Here is an 18,237-nt window from a genome sequence, read left to right as displayed (position 1 = left end):
TGGTAAATACCACACTTTTGTATTCATTATTTATTATAAGGTTAAAAAAAAATTTAAGGTAAAAGTGTAAAAAAACATAAGAATGTTTTGATAACATGCGCATTCGTTTGCATTCATACGAAAAAGAATGTTTGCCAATGCATTCAACTATATTACATACTATGTGTTCCACTACCCATGTAGTGTAGTTAGTGGGTGATTGTACTCCATTGTGACATCCATTGTAAGTAGTGTTTTTCGCACACTTTTATTAATATAATTGTGTGTTTTCACCCCAAAAAAAGGATTTGGCTATTGTTGCGACTCATCCACAGAGTAGTGTTTTGCATGTATGTGTCCTACTCTTACACCACCTTGGAGGGTTTGTTTCACTTGCCATAGAATTGTCGCCATTGTAGTAGAGACAACGTGGGCTTTTCGTCTTGTTGTATTTGTTTTCTATATATATATATATATATAGAGAGAGAGAGAGAGAGAGAGAGACCGTGTACAAGTTGACTTTTTTATTGCTAGGTAGATGACATGTGAATTTGACGTTTGTGCCATTTTTACCAACGAATATTGCAACCAGAGAGTAAGCATCCATTAAAACTTGACATTGGATACAAATGATTTCAAACCTTTGCAACCAGACGTACTTTGCCCAAGGTATAACTATGTGTTTGTCTTAATTTCCAAGTGATTAGGTAGGTGCAACAACTTTAACTAAGCATAGATAGAAGGCTTTTTCAAAATTTGAATTCATACACATATAACCATCCTTTGCTAATTTCACTTTTATAAATCACCCAATAATGCATGTAAATGTAGTATGAAATGTTATTGAGTAACTTGATGCACTTTAATCTCACATGTGGGTTAATTGATATTGTGGTGTGTATGTGTTCCTTTGTGCTACCCTTTTCGCACACCTTTTTTAGCATGCACATTTTTGTTAGATAACATGCCCCTCTGGATGGGAAGAGGAGTTCGAATCGAAGGAAAGGGAGAACTGATTCGAATGGAGTCGATGAGTAATTCGGCCAAGGACAAAAACCCAAAACCCAAAATCGAGTAATCGATTTTATGACCGATTCGGGAGACTATATTTGTAAATAGTCTAAATGTGCCCCATGTGGGCTATATTTGTAAATAGCTAGAAAGTGTTGGATAACAAGTCCCTCCATATGGAAGTGAAGCTCGAATCATGGAACATGGGAGAACCAATTCCATGGAGTCAATGAGTATTTTGGCTGAGGCCGAAATCAAAAATCGAGAATCAAGTACATAATTGATTCGGGAAACTATATTAGTAAATAGTCTAAATGTGCCCCATGTGGACTATATTTGTAAATAGCCAGAAAGTTGTATAAGTATATTGTATAAATACAACTAGGGCAAACTTTAAGTGTTGGTGAATCATTGTCGTTGATCATTATTTGTGTATAGTAACAAAGAAGGTAGTTGCCTTAGTAATTGTGTAAGATTGAGAGAGAGTGAGAGTGAGAGTGAGTAACTCTACAACAGTTTGTCTGATGAAGGAGAACTCAAGGTTGTTGCCTTGGAGCTTCACGTTTTACTCCTCCCCATATAGTGATCTAGTTTGGAGTTCAAGGACTCTCGTGGGTTTTCTTCCCTTTTTCGGGTTTTCCACGTAAAAGATCTTGTGTCTTTGTACTTGTTTTTCTGTCTGTGTACTGTCTTTGTCGATCTTTGTACCCGAACATTGGAAGTAAAACCGGTTGTGGCCGGTCACGATCCTATCAAAAAGTTGTATAAGTATAAATACAACTAGGACAAACTTTATGTGTATAACAGTCATTATTGTAATGTTACATTCTGTAGTTGCCTCGGTAACTAAGTGTAAAAGAGAGAGAGTGAGAGTAAGAGAGTGCCTACTCTGTAACTGTCTGTCTAACATATGAAGGAGAAGATCTCAAGGTCATTGCCTCGGAGTTTCTTATTGTACTTCCTCTCAACATAGTGATTTAGTTTTGGAGTTTGTGGACTCCACAAGGTTTTTTCCATTCGGGTTTTCCACGCTAAAATCTTATGTCTCTTATCTTTTCGTGTCTATTCTTCGTTTTTCTGTCTATGCACTATCCTGCACATTTCTTTGCACCCGAATACACATATGATCAACCGGTTATGGCCGGTCCCGATCCTAATAAGTGGTATCAGAGCAATGGATGATTATTTCAACGGAATGTTAAAGTTAACCGGCTCCAACTACTCAATGTGGAAGTCGAAGATGCGGAATATACTCGTGTGCAAAGACTTGTGGTTGCCGGTGCAATACGACAAGACCAAGCCAGACAAAATCAAAGCATCGACTTGGGAAGTGTTGCATCTGAACGCGGCAACATACATAAGGTGTTTTATAGACATGAGTCTATACAACAACTTTGATGAAGAGACGAGTGTCGACATCCTCTGGAAGAAGATTGGTGTAATGTTAGAGAACAAGAACGTCGTGAACAGAATCTTGGTCTTTAGAAAGATCATGAGACTCCAGTATCAGGATGGCACAGCATGGCTCATCATATGAACACCTTCCAGGGACTTATCAACCAAACCACCTCTCTAGAAGTACCTCTATCCGACGGGGTATTGGCATTACTGTTCCTGGGATCCCTTCCGAACAGCTGGGAAACGTCACATTGGGTAACGTCGGACCAGAAGGGAAGCATATATCCCTAGAGAAGGTGAAGTCGAGCTTGTTGAATGAAGAACCTCGCCGGAAGGACAGAGTCCATTGCCGACCCAATGGTCTTAGTCATGGAAATTGACATGAACTGAGGAAGAGGCTGAAATAGAAGTCCCCAAAATTGAGATAAATCGGGGGCGAGGTCGAAGTCGAGGCGGAGGCCCACGTGCTTCTATTGTGGGAAGTCAGGGCACTTTCAAAAGAATTGCCGACACTTTCAGAAAGAGAAAGGGGGAGTGATGGTGTAGAGCCGAAGAAGTTCCCAGACAAAAAGAACACCTCAACAATAGCCGCGAGTGAAGAGGAGCTATTGTTTATTAGTGAACAGAATGAAGCAAATCTCCCTGGCGAAGAATTGACATGGGTGGTCGATTTGGGTGCGTCATTCCACCTAACCCACGACCAAAACTGCTTCTCATCGTACAAAGCCAGAGACCATTGTCTTGTGAAGATGGGAAATAAAGGGCCTGCCGAATTGTCGGCATAGGAGATGTGTGTATGATGACATCAACCGGGTGTAAACTAGTGCTAAAGGATGTTTGACACGTTCCGAAGGTTCAACTAAACCTGATATGAAACCGAGCACCCGCTCTCTACCTTCTGCTTCGTTTTGTTAGCACGGACACCTCTGCTCGTGTAGGAAGCTCGTGTGCTCCCGTCAGAGGTTCCCTATTGTATCTTGGTGCGTGAGTGTGTGAGTTGTTCGATGAGCTTGTAGCTCGGCCCCGACTGAGCCAGTTGTAATTACTCTATTTCCCTAATTAATCGTTGGTACCTGTCTTGCTGATAATGGTGTGTCGTTTCTCTTCTTTCCCTTCTTGCGCTCCTTGGTCTGAGGCCTCCATGGTCCTACCTTTGTTTCGCACACACACGCGTAAATTCGCGGCACCGGCCGAAAACTGAAAGCAATCTGAGCAGACAATGGCAGTGAATACCGCGAGCAATTCGAAGAGTACTACCGAACTCAAGGTATTCGTCATGAGTACACAGTACCAAAAACGCCAAAGCTCAACGGGTTGGCCTAAAGGATGAACCGGACCATAATGGAAAGGATCGAAAGTATGTTAGCACATGCCAAGTTATCCAAGACATTCTAGGTTGAAGCGTTGATGACGGCAGCGTACGTGATAAATAGATCACCCTCGCTACCCTTGGACGGAGATGTTTCACAGTATGGACCGGCAAAGATGTGTTGTACTGACACCTGAAGGTGTTCGGTTGTCTTGCCTATGTGCATGTGACTTAAGATTGAAGGGGAAAATTAGATCCAAAAACTCGGCCATGGATATTTCTCGGCTACGACAATGATGAATTCAGCTATCGACTATGGGACCTAATCGATAAGAAAGTGATTGGGAGCTGAAATACTGTCTTCATGGAAGAAAAGACACTAGCCGATTGGGAGAAGGAAAATAAGCCTCTAGCCGTTGATTCGAGCCAAGTTTATGTTTGGTCGAATCGGACAGAAATCAATTTGATCGAAGTCGAATTCGAACCAGTCGGCCGATTAAATACTAGGCAAAATCAAGAACTAACTGAGGAACAAGTGGAACTGTCCGAACAAGGATCCGAATCCGAATCGGATGAAGAACCGACCGAAGGAATCGGACAAGAGCTGACTTTGACCGAATCGGACAGAAATCGATTTGATCGAAGTCGAATCTGAACCAGTCGACCGTTTAAATACTTAGCAAAACTGAGAACCGACTGAGGAATAAGTGGAACTGGCCGAACAAGGATCTGAATCTGATTCAGATGAAGAACTGACCAAAGGAGTCAGACAAGAGCCGACTATGTCGAACGAAGGCCAAAGATATCCTCTAAGAGAGAGAAGGTCGAGGATATCCTCTATGAAATATCATTCATAGTGATTATGTGCTACTAATTGATGAGGGGGAGCCAGAAAGCTTTGAGGAAGCTAATAACGATAGCCACAACTGAGAGTGGTTGAGTGTCATGCAAGACGAGATGGATTCCTTGCATGAGAACCACACATACGAATTGACCGAGTTGCTGAAAGGGAAGAAGGCACTTCGGAATAAGTGGGTTATACAAATTGAAGTCAAGAACAAATGAGAATCCACCCAGTTATGAAGCCCGAATTGTGGTGAAAGGCTTTCAACAAAAGAAGGGTGTCGATTTCGACAAAATATTTGCCCTAGTTGTAAAGATGACGTCAATCCAAACTGTGTTGAGCATAGCGGCCAACATGAACCTCAAAGTCGAGTAGCTAGGCGTCAAGACTGCCTTCCTTCATGGAGATTTGGAGGAAGAGATTTACATGCACCAGCAAGGAGGATTTGTGGAGAAAGGTAAAGAAAACATGGCATGCCGATTGAGGAAGAGCTTATATGGGCTGAAGCAAGCGCAAGCACCTCAGCAATAGTACTAAAAATTCGAATCCTTCATGGTGGATCACAATTTCGACAAGACACAAGCCGATCATTGTGTCTTTGTTAAGAAATATGATGGACTCAGAAGATTTTCTTATCCTCCTATTGTATGTTGTCAATATGCTAATAGTCGGACGAGACACAAAGAAAATCAGAACCTTGAGGAAGGCCTAGAGTAGGTCATTCTCGATGAAGGATATGGGTCCGGCAAAGCAAATACTGGGAATGCACATTGTTTGGGACCGGACAAAGAAGCTATTGTGGTTGTCACAGGAGAAGTACGTGACAAAGGTGCTCCAAAGATTCGACATGGAAAGCGTAAATCCGGTCAACTCGACATTGCCGATGAACTGCAAGCTAAGTAAAACCCAATAACTAAGTGTAAGGGAGAGAGAGTGTGAGTGAGTGAGTGAGAGTGAGTGAGAGTGAGAGGGTGTCTACTCTGTAACCGTTTGTCTAACAGACGAAGGAGAAGATCTCGAGGTCATTGCCTCAAAGTTTCTTATTGTACTTCCTCTCAACATAGTGATTGAGTTTTGGAGTTTGTGGACTCCACATGGTTTTTCACATTCAGGTTTTCCACACTAAATTCTTGTGTCTCTATCTTTTCGTGTCTGTTCTTCGTTTTTTTGTCTATGCACTATCATGCTCGTTTCTTTGCACCTAAATACGCATACGATCAATTGGTTGTGGCCGGTTTCAATCCTAACACTTTTTACCCCGCATCTCCACCAAGATGTGAAATGCACACAAAGAGATCAAAACCAGCATGCTTATCTTCTTACTTCTTCTTCAATTTATAGTCGATACAAAGGTACCCATTTGGGTTGGCTTAGCTACATGCGTGTTAAAAAGGGTGTGCTAAAAGGGTGGGTTGGCTTAGCAACATGCATGCTAAAAAAGGTGTGCTAAAAGGGTGGCACAAAGGAACACATGCACACCACAATACGAAGGTTGTATAAAATGTGATACCAAACTCCACACTTTTTAGCTAGATAAGATATCTACCCTATTCAAGAATGCTTACAAGTCACTTGGGCGAATGTGCCAAATTCTGGTCCATTTGCACACAGAAGGCTTGGATACATATGTAGGTCCCATTGAGTTATCAATGAATAATAGACATGGATGGTTTCATATTTTATAAATGTAATTGGGAAGGAAACTAACTCTACATTCTAGATGTATAAAATATTTCTATAAGAAATGTTAATATCAATATGAATGTCATCCAAAGGAACACTATCAAGTTATACTCCTTAATGTGTTATTAGTCAAAAGAACCATTGCCTATCATCAAGTATCTTCAAAATACTCTATTTAATCCTTCTTGTCAAGTTAATGAGAAGTGCAACTTCTTCATCTAAGACATTTATTAACATTGGCTTTTTCATGAGTGTGGTGTTTTAAACTCATGGATTATTGAAGGCAAATTATTTTATTTTATTTTTTTAAGTCAAGATTCATCGTGGTATTAATGAAAAGATGCCCAAAGGCTACAACATATCCATACAATATATTACAACCCTCCTACCCACATGAATCAACATGTCTAGTAGCGGAAACCTCATGCAAGGTCTTTTCAAGACGGGGTGGCAGAAAAAAGCCATTTTGGTGTAGCATATCTCCATTTTATTATGTCCCCAAAATAGGTGAAGACCTCTGCCTTTTTCCAAATTTCTCTAAATTGTTGTTGCTTGCGAAGCACCACATGAAGCTTGCCATGTATTGCCTCATATTGACCTCTTAGAGTATGCAAGAGCATCAACCATATCTCCTTGACTAACTCAACCGCATTCGGTTTGACATTTTGAAATACACACTTACGTCTTGCCTTCCATAATATCCAAACTACTAAAGAAGATACAGTAGACCAAACCTTGTCTTCTTCCAAACAATGGATTGGTGTAGTATAAGAGGCCTCCAACACATGTCTTCCATAAGAGAGGCGAAGAAAATCAACACAGTCCCTTTCATGATTCTGTATTTCTTCAACCAACTTTCCCCATCTCACAAAACCCCATCCCATGTGTACACCTGTTTACCATAAATAGGATGCAAAATTCTCAACACTCTTTTCCATACTACTCTAGCTATAGGGCATACCCATAAAACATGGTGCACCGTTTCATTGGGAAAACCACAATTGTCACATTTTAAATCATGGCAATGCCCCTTCATCCATGACTTCACAAGGGTGCCATAATGTACCAACAACCATCTAAACAACATAGCTTTTCTAGGAATTTGCATGGCCCATAGCCATTTCCAATAAGCATTTAACCAAGAGTGTCCTACATTACCCAAGTTCCAAAATTGCACTACAGTATGATAGGTAGTAGTAGGTATGCACTCTACAAGATGACAAGCACTGAAAATGATAAACACCCCACAAGCCTTTAGTTCCTCATATATATACTCAGGCTTGGAGGGATCATATTAGGCCGATCATTTGGCCTATCCCTTAGTGTGTCCTATACACATAAGTATGTGTGGTTAATAAGATTAAATTTAAACCATTTCTACCTTACCTAAAGATTAAATTACTACTTTGCAATTTGAAATTAATGTTGTGATTTCACCATTTAAGCATCATATCACTCTCTTGTTATTGTGTGTGTCAAATTTGTGTGTGCATGGGTGGAACCCCTAGGATTTTGGACTAGGATATGGTGAGATGGACAAAACTCGAGAAGAATAACTTGGTTAAATGAAAGAGAGTATGGAAGATTAGGGTAAACAAAATTTGAGTAGCAAAGGCTAGAGAGCAATTTGAACTCGAGACCTTTTTGCACAAGTAAATAGGATAACTCCGAGAACAATATTATAAGATAAAAAGTTATGTAGTGTTTCCCATGCAATCAAGGTTGAACATACACAATTACTTGGCGCAGATTCTTTAGCTTGCACACCCAACACCATTGAGTATTTACCTTATTGTAAGATCCTCATTATTTTCGTAGGGACAATAACCTATTTATATTCTCTTTTGAAAGAGCTAATTAACTAGATAGATAGCTTTTGGGTGTCTACAAGAGATTGGTTGTGACCCATGAGATGGGCGTAGCCCAAGGCAAAGGTCGAACTTTGAGATTTCTCAATTTTTAACAACCAAAAAGGGGGGAAGGTATAGATTTTATTTTTATTTTCAAATAATAGATAATTCATTGCATATGTAGCTAAATATCACGCATGTGTAAATGTTTCACCAATTAGGTATCATATCAATGACAACATTAATGATATATCTTTGTAAGATATATATTGATTGATTCACAAATCTATCTTCTCCCATACGTGAAAGTTGTTCACCAATTAGGCATTCCATTGGTTCGTTGTGGACATAAATAATATGTTTCTTTGATTATATGTACATATATAATCAGCTTACCTCCACATGTGCTATTCCAACATGTTATAATACTTTGGTCCCTTAGACCATATTTGAGCTTGCTTTCCCCACAATTTCAACCCTGATGTATACCTCGCACACACAGTCTATATCTTCTCTTACTTGCAACATTCATCAATATAAAAAAGCATTCAATATCAAGAGACACACCAATCCCCCCTCTCCTCCAAACACACACACACACACACATGATATATGAATGATTCATCATCGATGACACAATAAAAATAAAAAACTATCTTATTGTATATCCTTCACTTCTCATAAAAGTGGGGACAAAATGTATAACATGTATGGTCCCCCCTCTCCCCCAAACACATACACACACATGATATATGAATGAATCATCATCGATGTGACAATAAAAATAAAAATATATCTTATTGTATATCCTTCACTTCTCATAAAAGTGGGGACAAAATGTATAACATGTATGGTCCCTACTAAAAGGAGGGTATGATAGTGAACCATATATTTAAAAGTGTATGGGTAGAATTCTACCTCATATTTGTAGTTACAAAGTATGTGAAGGAAGGAACAAGAATATGACTACCTATCAGGACAAGATTTTTTATGGATCAACAAACTACTAATGGAATTTGGATGTGATGTAATTTACATGTAGAAGGGCAATAAGATCTAAGGTGTTCAAGTGCATATGCAAAATGTGCTTGAAAAGAAGACCACCAATTGATGGATGACCACTCAATTACAACTCAAATTGAGGTTAGGTTGTTGGCACAAAACCCCAAGCATGACTGGGAATTCAACCAAGACGATAGATCATGGATAAAATTTAAACCCAATTACCTTCATCCTTTAGCCATGAATCTCTTATGAATTGGATTCGCATGCTAGTGAGATTACATGAGATGTATCCTGCATGTACCAAGTGTTGCGATGAAGAGGGAAACCACATCATGCTTCACTACTAGCATAGAATGCTACAATGAAGAGGCCCAACATAAAAAAAACCCTTAAATCTTACCAACTTAATAGAAATCCTACAAGTTAATAACATGACATGTTATGCAATAGTCAACCTCCTCCAAGAAAACCATGGTACACATGAGGATTATGCTCATAACCATACATTGAGAAGCTTGCATTTTAGGACAAAAGGTTGGTGCAAAAAGAGTAAGTGCACATCAACTCACATTAACAACATATGGCATGGAAACAACCAAATCCAAAAGGAAAACAATTGAATATGCTCCTTACTCCATGCAGATGCCTACCCTCATTGGCAAATTTGTTGCAAAGTTCATTCATAAACATAAAAGCTATCGACACCACTCTCCCCCAAACGTGATCCTTAGTCTAAGTATTTTAACATTGGTAATTTGGCACTTCTTTACATTACCAGACGATAACAACTAATTCAATAACCCAAAATTCCGTACCAAAACATCTCATCACTTTACCCCTCTAAACATATGGAATGGTTATTGAGACCGCATAATTGTGGTAACGCAAGCAAATGATTTTTAGAAGCTTGGCTTTGATCCTCCAACTTAGCTTGGGAGAGCACAAATAACTAGCAATCGAGCACAAACGTTATCTTTATAATGTCATGAATTGCATCTGAGTTAACTAGGAGGTCTGTTTTACTGTTGGTGAGTTATGGGGTGTTGTGGTCTTGATCACCGCTAGTTGGAGGAGTGCCTCGGTCATTTTGTGTCAAGAGCAAGAGCGGAACCCTAACGATGTGGGATCTTTTGAGTTCTCCCTATTAGCTCGTTCTCCAACGAATTCCATGTGTTTTCGTATCCTTGGGCTAGAGGTGCTAGTATGTGTTTAGGTTGTGGTGACGGATGTGGTGCTATGTGCCATCATTTGATGTTGTGGGGGGGCTTCCATCATTATCCTTTAGGAGTACCACTTCTAGTACTCTACCAAGTGTATTGATGACTCCTAGAAATAAATGCATGTCCCAAGGGCTTGTGGACTGGACCATGAAGTGACGCATAAAGCACCTCCCACCACACTCCTCTAAGCACATTATTTTCCTCGCTTAAAATAATACCCCTTTCTCTCATACCTTCTTGTCTTTCCATGAGTTCAACAATAATGGAAACTATGCATAATCTTAGAGGTTCTTTGGATAACATCAAAAGTAATATGCATCAAGTGGGTCTCAAAAGATTGGAGTTTCATGCTGTATGGGATAAAGGAATATTTTATAGATGTTTAACTCTACATCAAAGTATTTATTTATGCCAAGAATTAGAACTTAGAAAGGGGCTCATTACCAAAATGTTTGTCTTTTATGTATAGACTTAGGGCGTTTCTTAATATTAATATAGTATCTGTTTGGAAAAAAATTAATTCAAGTGTTGATTAAGTATTGATTAAGTATGTAAGTGTCCAATATTCTCCTTGATTATTAATCGTGTCTCTTGAGTGTAGGATTTAACTCCATGTTACATACGATAATCACATTAAGAAGGCCAATATGCTTAAGGCCTAATCTAAGTGAAGGAGGCCATTAAATGACATAGATCAAAGTACAATGACATAAATTTGTATGCTTTAAATGCCATCAAATACATATAGATATAGTGGTAGTGACAATTGAACTATTCAAAAGAGGCTAGCCTATTGTAATTCTTGTACCGTATTACTAAGAAGAACCAACACATATTATAAAGTCATTCGAAGATCTATTGTAGCACTACCATAGATCAAATACACCCAACAATGTACTTAAAATTACCTTGTTGAGTTAATGAGGACTATGACTTCTTTCTTTAACCCATTTATTACCATTGTTTTTTGTTTTTAGGGAAGGTAACCATTTTCAACCCAAGGATCGTGGAAAATGACTTCATGAAGCCACTTTAGTCGCAAAATCATTTTGAGTGTACTATGAGTTAGAATGATATTAGGGTAGTTTTAGTAGAGAGAATATATACCGACACACACATGCATAACATCGGAACAGGGGTATTGATACCTCAAAGGGACCTACATATCTGTGAAAGCCTTTTGTGTACATATGCATCAAAACGTGAACAAATTTGTGTACATATGTATTTGTGTATTTAGCAATAACAAAGGTTCCTACCTCCTAATTACATAGAAATTAAGATAAGCACATAGTTATACCTCAAACATCACAAAGACTTTAATTTCTACCAATCTCAATATTTAATTGTTCCTTACTTTGTAGTTGCGACATTCATTGGTAAAAATATCAGCTACCTAACAATAAAATAAAAGTGAATTGTGTCCATTGTTTGTGTATGTGTGTTGTTATACTATAAAACAAGCATGACAAGTTGAAAACCCCATGTTTCCCCTACTACAATGGCGAGGATTTTATGGCAAGAGAAACAAACCCTGTAGGGTGGTGTAAAGCGAATAGATATAAATGCGAAGTTTTCCTTTAAGGTACTATGTAGTGTAAGGCTTTAAGACATAAATGCAAAGCTTCCCTCGAAGGTGGTGTATGGCTTTCAAACTTAAATGCAAATTATTCATCCATAGAGAACTTGTAGAAACTACAATATCTCTTGATTGTTGGGTTGGTGGTTTACACCATAGCATCAAAATCATAAAATTGAGAGAACGCAAGTTTGATTCTTACCATAGGTTAGGGCCCATCCCATAGATTGCAATCAGTCTCTCTCTCTTATTTGGTCTTATAGGCAATTTTGGCGTCTTAAAAGACGTTAATATATCTTTCTTTCTTTCTCTCGCTCTCTCTCTCACACACACACACATTCTCATTCGGACATTAGGAGGCCTTGGGTTTCATATTTTCTAATGAACCACATAAGGAAGACACTACCCTTGTTTTTGTGCATGAATGACCCCAAAACACTTGGGTTTCATATTTTCTAATGAACCACATAAGGAAGACACTACCCTTGTTTTTGTGCATGAATGTCCCCAAAACACTTGGGTCTCATATTTTCTAATGAACCAGATAAGAAAGATAGAACTACCTTGCTTTTGTGCATGAATGTCCCCAAAACACAAAGGAGGAGGAAATTTTAACAGTCAGGGAACTCAAGCCATATACATACATAGTACATAACATTCTCGAATGCATTTGCAGAACATTCTTTTTTCATACGTTTTCAAACGAATACGTATGTTATAAAAACATACTTATGTTTTGTTTATTATATTTTTTAACCTTAACTTTCTTACCTTAGAAAACAGTTTTAGCTTATAATAAATAATGAATACAAAAGTATGGTATTGCTGCTATTTACCATACGCGAATGCGAAGGCACGTATGGTTCATACTATGTATACATATTTTATATATAGTTCAGCTGAAAACCTCTCTGTATACCTGTTTTGTGTGTAATGATGGAGCTGGAGGGCTCTCCCCTGTTTCCTCTTCCCCGGACTTTGGCAAACAATAGCTAGGATTAGAGCTATGAATTATAGAAAATAGAACATAGAATAGACATATCTTGATTTACAAATTCCATTACCTTTTTATCACATATTGGCTGTAACTTAGGAGCCATATTTTGATTATCAAAGTGATCAATTACAGAGCACCATTTTCATATTCATTTTGGTTGTAGTTTAGAGACCAGTTTAACGACATTTGATCAATTTTCGGATTTAGGTATGTAAATAAGCCCAGAGTATATAGGGGCCAAAGTATAAAAAGAACGTAAAAAATAAAAAAAAACAGCAAAAGGTAAGAATACAGCCTAAAGCAACGATATTTTCTCATTGATCTATTTACCATTATAAAATAATACACTGGCTGTTCACGTCATTTGGGATAATCAATAGGCTTATATCACTCACTTGGCTTCCTTTGGATTTTATGCTCTAGTATCACGTTTCTGGAGACTTCATTAAGCACCATAATCACCATGCCTTGAATAATAAATGAGTTGCATTTGATGAAACCACTATGTGCATCTATAACTGGTTATGTATTTTGTTTTGCTGGCAAGTGAGCTATAATGTATCATGCCAAAATTTGAGTCAACAGTGTTATTAACTGCAATGAATGGGTTAAACTTTTATACAAAAATAGCTTAAATGGCTAGACAAGTCCGTTGTATTGGTTTTTGTCAAGTATACAAAGCATCTGAAGCATCTACCAAAACATTCATTTGAAGAAATGCTTGATTATTTATACTTGGATATGGTTTCAGAGCTTATGCATTTTAGTTTTTATATTCTTTATGGATTATTCTCTGATAAAGAACATGATTATACCTTGAAAGATAATGATTGAAGCATTCATACTTATTTGTGCATGTTTCATACATATGTTGATAGTAACCATTAATATTTAAGAATACACATCTCTTGTATATCATTTGAACTGTTCTATTTTATAGTGGATTCTTTATAAAGATATAGCAATTTTTTGTTCTATAAGAAAAAATGTGAAGCACACAGATTCCTATACCATTTTTGATAATTTTAAGTTTTATTCTTGGTTATGGATCCTATCAATGAACATAACTTGTCTTTGTTTTTGAGTTTGTATTTTACAATCAATTCATTTCTTGTGTATCATTCTGAGTTTCCTATTTCCCAGTTGAATCCTTAAAAATATATAACAATTTTTTTGGCCTATGAGAGAAAGGGTGAATCACAAAGCTACCCTTTAATTTAAAAGAAGAAGGGTATATCAAAATTTGACTGACCTTTAATAAAGCCATTACGAAAATTTTAGTACAAAAGATAAATTAGATCTATTTTTCTTTTGTGGATATTGGTATTTCGTAAAGTTAGGAGGGCGTAGATGATAGTAGGTCATAGACGCGCGAGATTTTCGATACTAACCCTTTTATTATATGAGACAATCTAGTGCTTGCTCAATATATGTAGGTTAACACAATTTATAAGTTCATTGTGATGTTGGACACATTTATTTTATATACCAATATGTATTATTCACAATAAGTTGTTTGAAACTGTGGATTATGTTGGAATTTGTGTTGGCAATATGTAAAAACTAGGGGGGGGGCATCTCTAGTTATATGCCAAGGTGCTTCCTTTGCATGTCATCACATGAATTTGTTCGCCTTGCCTTGCTATAGTTGTTGGCTTAGACAATTGATGTCGAATGTTGCATTATGATTTGGCCTACTTTCTAGCAGGTACTGCAGCTTGTTAATATTGAAGAATTTAACATTTCATCCACAAGTTCTTTTCTCTTTTCGAATTCCTTTCTTAAAGGCATAGAGAAGAGTACACCAAGCAACAAAGCATGGCAAAGAGCACTTACAACAAAGAAGTGTGTGTAGAATATCGATCTAAACCATGACAAAACATTGCTGGACTCATCATCTTTGAAAATTTGATAGAAACTACTCGAGAGTTCTCATGAAACAATTTGAAACCCCAATAAATGTTTCAATGACAATAGGTCCAATCAATATACAAAAGGTATTATTGCTTTACGAGATACAGGATAGTCTTCAAATTTTGCTTTGTACCATTTGTGTGTATCAATGGCGACTATCCAAAGGTTTAGAACCTGTATGGGCACCAACCAATATTTTATTTCTTCAAGGCATGTGCTCTAGAGAGAGAAGTAACAGAATACAACACTCACGAGGAGAGAATCACTAGAAACAAAGAAGAAGAAAAGGAGGACGGAGTATTGATGGTTTTACACAAAAGGAGAGAACAAACTTACAACAACCGCAAATAATAGCCAAGAATCAATATTTCGACCCCCTGTTGCCACTATAAAGCTGAAATACATCACCTACAAAAATATAATTTGCCAATGGTTGGTGCCAATCTTGGGTTTGGATTAACCCCGTTCTAATTTGTAAGACATGCAAAATATGAACTTTGTATACAGTTTTAGCTCATTGCAAGAAAATATACACATAAGTACTACAACATGCATCATAAATGATATCATACGTATGTATAGCACCAACATATATGCACATGATCAATCTGGTGTGATGGTGTGGGGAAAAAACCCATGAAGACTTACATCAATGGCAACTTGACAAAAGAAAATAGTGCCAAAGGGTACTAAAGGCATCCCCTTGAAGCATGACATTGATGCCCATTCAAATCACATACATTTACAAACTTCGGACAATGGTATGTACTTAATGCATCTCTTTGGGATAAAACTAGATTGATGAGATTCTAATTTTCTACATGTACATATAAATCTTCATTGTAATACTTACAAACTCTGCAAAGTAATGCGCTGAGGAGACATATTCGAACCAATCACCATATGGTATCTTATAAACATTGCGATCTTCTTTACTCTTTGATCTTAAGGAAGCCTGGCATGAGGATTTCAAAACCATGACATTGGCATTTAAAATACGGGCGAGAAGATTTTTCATACTCTTTGAAACTTACCAAGATCATATGACATCGAAACTGATGAAACCATCCCCAGATAAATATAAGACCGCCTAACCAATAAAGCCAGCCTATTTCAAGTAAGGATTTCCATGCCTCGCTATCAATGTGGAGTTCCTCATGCCTATAAGACTTCAGTCCTCGGAATGTTTTTACAAGCATTTCCTCTGCCCTTGGAAACAATGACAAAGGTGCCAGGACATAGTACCTGTGCATAAAACCACAAATAAAAAAATGTTCTTTGTGAGAAATGGTAAAGACCCCAATACAATGATGCGTGCACGCGCATACACATTCATTTATCACATTTGGTATTAGATTTTTGGAAGATGAACATTAATGTTGTGTGTTGGTGTGACAGGTCCATAAAAGTTATGGATAAGCGACAATTTAACTAACTCACAGTAGGCCAAGGAGATAAACAAGAACATGCATCCTGGCAAATGGGCTGAACTTTGTGACGAATAAGTTCTCGTAGAGCCTTCTCAAAATTTGCAATTCCAAGAGGAACAAGAACACAAGGGATCTCCATGCTTCTTGCCTTCCCATCTTGAACTCACCCATGAAGGAGGGCATACAAAATATATAGCAAAGCATCATCGACAGAAGCAAGCCGTTAAAAAATGTCCCTAGTATATAGAAGTGTATAAAGAAGCTCTGAGGAACTGTTAAGTTCTGCACCCAAAAACAAGATGGTTATGGTACAGTAACTCTCTAAACATTGGTAAAGAAACCTTTAAGAATGGCAAGGTACCTCGGACCCAATATGGCTAAAATGCATGTTTAAACATGATTCTTATAAACCAGTCAGCTTTACAGTTTCTAAACAAACAAGAGTGCTCTCCGGTGATTTTACAAAGGTTCAATAAAGCATCTCTAGTTGCTAGAGACAATTGTGAAGTTGTCTTTCTTGGTCTGGAAAAATCTAAACCTTCAGAGCTTTTGAGCCAAACCCCATAAGGTGTGGTCAAGAACTGCAAACCTCACACTTTCTATCCAATAGATTAAATCACTGGGCATTTGTCAATGGTGATCATCCTGTAAATCCCCAAGGGAGTTAAATGACATCAATAAATCCTTTCTAATATTGACGTTAAAACCATTCATGTGTTATCTTTTTGCGACCATCAATAAAACACATCACAAAATGATAATTCTCTTCAGACACTACTTATATCATACAAAAAATGGCAGCTTAATGATAATTCTCTTCAGACACTACTTATATCATACAAAAAATGGCAGCTTACCTCTAATTTAAATGCCAAAAACAGCTTTCAAATTAGATGGTGAAACACGCCTCCAAAGTGGTCTAAAAAACATCTCTAAAAAGGTGAAATACCTCTCTAAAATGGTAGAGGGGGAACCTGTCCTAAAATGGCCAGATGCCTCTCCTAAAATGGTGGAACACCTCCAAAAATGGCAAATAAATACCTCTCTCCAAAATGATCAGATACCACTTTAAATTGATAAGAAAACTTCGATAAAACACATCTATAAATTAAAATGGTGAAAACTCGCTCTCTTTTAGAGAACCCAGTTCAAATAGAAAAAGATTTTATATGTGTGCATAATATTTATGTATACAGTATATGTATACTTACAAGAAGTGGCGAACGTGATAATAGAACAAGCTTGCCTCTGAAGAGCAAAGAGCGAAGGAATTGTTGAAGAGGAGAGGGGACGAGAGAGAAAAACATGGCTAGGATTTGTGATAAGCAAAACTGAGTTCCGTGCAATCAATTTACAATCTAAATACACACTCCCATTCGAGAATATGATCAAAGAAAATCAGCCCAATTTGATAAAGAAGCAAATGGCTTATAAAATAACAACTTGAAAAATGATCCCTTTGGAATGTTGCTAGCATTAGCTGCTAGATATTTACCCATCAAGTACTTACATTTTCATGATTAAGCAGTTTAAATTGTGTAAAACAATGCACTCCACAGATGACAATGTGTTATATCTGGGTTTAGGGTTCTAGACAGGGTTTTAAGGCTGTGTTATATCTGACAGAGGGTTCTTCTTCTCCTTCTTCTTCTAGACATCATCCAAAAATAGGCACAAACACTCTCTCTCATTAGCACCAAGTATGGCACCAAGTATGTGTGTGTGATATACAAATTAGAAGATTTGTTCATCCATTTGTCCGGGAGACATTGTCTTGCCTAGTGTTGCTGGATACATTGCACCATTTTGAGTCATGAAAGGGTCATAATTGAGACTTCCAATACATAAAATTGTCCTTCAATTTACTACCAATCTAGTCAATCAATTAAACATTTGTAACATCAACACCCGGTGGATGCCCCAAATGTCGATAAGTTAATCCTCGTGTAATCACTAACCCTCAGCATCCCAAACATTCCAAATCACTTTGTGTACAAGAAATAAGGCGAGACTTCCGC

At 37.6% G+C, this 18,237-nt stretch overlaps 1 protein-coding gene across 1 annotated transcript; it reads right to left on the bottom strand.

Moving 5' to 3' along the window:
• Positions 1 to 14,617: 14,617 nt before the first annotated feature.
• LOC147853453 (polyprenal reductase 1-like) lies at positions 14,618 to 17,529 on the bottom strand. The gene is made up of 6 exons (XM_087331841.1): positions 17,431 to 17,529; positions 16,230 to 16,501; positions 15,824 to 16,034; positions 15,643 to 15,744; positions 15,126 to 15,197; positions 14,618 to 14,963 (listed from the first exon to the last, which is right to left on the bottom strand). The coding sequence occupies exons 1-6, from the start codon at positions 17,524 to 17,526 to the stop codon at positions 14,859 to 14,861; spliced, it is 858 nt and encodes a 285-aa protein (XP_087187967.1). The 5' UTR covers positions 17,527 to 17,529; the 3' UTR covers positions 14,618 to 14,858.
• Positions 17,530 to 18,237: the final 708 nt, after the last annotated feature.

The sequence above is a fragment of the Azolla caroliniana genome, unplaced genomic scaffold, assembly GCF_043228905.1.
Source record: "Azolla caroliniana isolate FFs.n. ecotype wild unplaced genomic scaffold, voAzoCaro1.0.p SCAF_16, whole genome shotgun sequence".
NCBI classification, from domain to species: Eukaryota; Viridiplantae; Streptophyta; class Polypodiopsida; order Salviniales; family Salviniaceae; genus Azolla; species Azolla caroliniana.
This window is presented reverse-complemented; position numbering and strand designations above follow the sequence as displayed.